At 53.0% G+C, this 2,726-nt stretch overlaps 1 protein-coding gene across 1 annotated transcript in view; it reads right to left on the bottom strand.

The window, feature by feature from the left end:
* Positions 1–1,148, bottom strand: part of Tuft1 (tuftelin 1) — a 42,812-nt gene extending 41,664 nt beyond the window's left edge. Inside the window, 1 exon segment of the mRNA XM_028857441.2 lies at positions 1,021–1,148. Coding sequence (XP_028713274.1) covers positions 1,021–1,080 — 60 coding nt within the window. The 5' untranslated portion in view covers positions 1,081–1,148.
* Between the last annotated feature and the right edge of the window lie 1,578 nt (positions 1,149–2,726).

Raw genomic sequence — 2,726 nt, forward strand, 5'->3', positions numbered from 1 at the left:
GAATCAGATGGGGGGGGGAGGTCACAAACCCCCAACACCTCGGCTGGCTCTCATTTCACTCTCCCACAATAGCCTGGAAATAAATTAATTAGCAGAGATCTACGGTGTATTTGGATCCCCCCAGCAACGCCTAGAAACATTCAGCATCGAATTACCGGCCTTTCCCTCTGGAGAGAGAAAAATCATGCGGTCAGCTGGAGTGGGGAGGGCATGGAGGAACAGGGAAAACTGGCTTGCACTGGAGAACGCTCTCTCTCTCTCCCTAACCTTCTCCAGGTTGGTTCCCGTCTCCGTCCACGTCCCAAGACATCCCCCTTCATCCCCTCCCGGGGCTTGGCAACTGGACACGGAAGCAAAACCCAGGAAGCTACTGGTTGGCCGAAAGAGGGAGGGGGATCAGAAAAGCAAGACGAAAAAAGGAGAAATCCGAAAGAGGTGACCGTCGAGTGGAAAGCTCTATCCATCCCTCTTAGCGAAAGGTAGAATCTCCGACCAGTTCCGGAGTTGCCTAAAATCTACCGCCCCTCCCACGCTCTCGCCTCCCGGTTCCCAGCCCTAGGATTCCACCCTCTGCCCCCTTTTCTAGTTAAAGGATCACCCGAAGCACCATAAAAGTCTTTGAAGGGCTTCTGAGGCCATCAGGACACGCGGAAAAGCCTAAAACCCGCCTGGACCCGCACCATGTCCGAAACGGCGCAGGAATCCGGTTCCTTGAGGGTCTCCCACGACCCACGAGACGCCTGAGTGACGCGCCCTGTCCCCGGGCCGGGGCTGCAGTGTCCTCGCCAAGGACAGGTTACTACTCCCCAGCCCGGGAGCCGCCAGGTTTGGTCCCACGCCTCCCACGCCACCGTCCGCCGCAAGGCAAAGGAAAAAGAAAGCGCACGGGGCGACTAGGGGGCTGACCGCACCAAGCCGGGCGTCAGGTGATGTCGGCTGGCTCAACGTGAGGCACGGGAGCGGCCGGACTGGAAAGCCACGGGGCCCAGGCGGGAAGGCGGGGTGAGCGCGACGACCTACCGCGGTCTGGCCCTCCGGGTGCACGTCCACCAAGGTACACCAGTTCGGCGTCCCGTTCATCTTTCCGCGGAGGTCGCACGGGCGTCCTCCACTCCGAGGTGCCGCGGCTACTGGGCGGGCGCGCGCCGAACCGCCCCCTGGTATAGGCGCGTCGGGGGCGGGGCTAAAGATGGGCCACGCCCAACGCGGTATTTGTCAATGGGTTGAGCGGAAGAGGGAGGTGGGCGGTGCCCAAGAGGCTTCAGGACACGCCTACCAGCGCTATCGCAGATTTACGTGAAGGTAGGGGCTTGGGAGTGAAGGTTGGGTGGCCCCTGAAGAGTTTTATTTGGGATACGACGTGGTAGTGTCTATCTCAGCATTCCTCATTAGTCTTGTCTTTCAGTTCTCCAGGGTCGGTGCAGGGAAAGAATCTGTCTGGTCCTCTGTAAAAAGTCAGTTGGGGCCGGCACATGCTTCTATGGTCTCTCCTCTCCCTTAAACGTAAACCAGCCTGTAGGGTTTTTAGAATTGAGTAAATCTTTCCTCTGTGGTAAAAAGGCAGGGACCAAGGGCCAGCTCACTAAGACTAGTCTAAGCCAGTCTGGCAGGTGCTTTTCCCTGGCAAGCCGCCCAGACCAAGTCAAAGCTAGCTAAGCTCTGGGTGGGGCTTCTTTTGCAGAAGCTACCCTTATATGGTGGGGAGAGGCGGGACACATTGCCTTAAAAGGAATTTGCGCCATAGAGAAAAGATGACTCTCCACTGCACCAATGGCATTTGCTTCTTAAGCCTAGGCTGGGATCTTGGGCGCTGAACTCTGGTAGGTCCACTGAACCACAGGCAGTGTTTGTAAGGGCTGACCAGCCTGAGTAGGCGGTACTACTACAGCGAGCAATTCGTTTTGGAGTTGGACTGAGTCACTTGCCAGTTTAGAAATAGATGCAAAGCTCTATACATGGAAGATAAAAGCTGGGGATATCAATAACCCAGGAGAGAAGAAAAACCTAGTTCTAGTCTCTTCTATCCCTCAAGACCGCACTTGTGGTTTGGTGAGAAAGTCCCCCATCGGCTGCCATTTGAACACTTGGCTCCCAGTTGTAAGCAGTTTGGGAGTTTGAGTCTTGCTGGAAGTTTTTATCAATGGGGCAGGCTTTGACAGTTCAAAGATTCCCACCATTCCCAGCTTGCTCTCTGCTTTCCTGCTTGTGGTGTGAGACGTCAGCTTTTAACTTTCTGCCTGCCTGCACCTCCCCACCATGATGGTGATAGACTCTTATCCTTCTGGAACTTTAAGTCCAAATAAACACTTCTTTTCTAGGTTGCCTTGGTCATAGTGATTTATCACAGCAACAGAAACGTAACTAATGCAGCATTCCTTGCTATTCCCAGAGGTTGTTAGGAAAGAATGGTTCTACTGTAAGTAGTCCATGTTTCCTAGATCCTGGTCAATTAGGAGACCTCTAAAAATGAGCTAAAGCCTCACTTTATTTAATAATAAGGGCTGCTTAGCAGGTAAAGGTGCCTGCTGCCAAGCCTGACAACTTGAGTTCAATCCCCAGGACCCATATTGTGGAAAGCAAGGACTCTCAGATTTGTTCTCTGACCTCCGCAAGTGTAGCATTCATACACACACACACACACACAAAAAATGTTAAAAACAAAACAAAACAACAACTTTAGAGTAGACCCTCAAATTAGCCAGTAAAATAAAGACAGAAATAAATTC

The sequence above is a fragment of the Peromyscus leucopus genome, chromosome 6, assembly GCF_004664715.2.
Source record: "Peromyscus leucopus breed LL Stock chromosome 6, UCI_PerLeu_2.1, whole genome shotgun sequence".
Lineage (NCBI taxonomy): Eukaryota > Metazoa > Chordata > Mammalia > Rodentia > Cricetidae > Peromyscus > Peromyscus leucopus.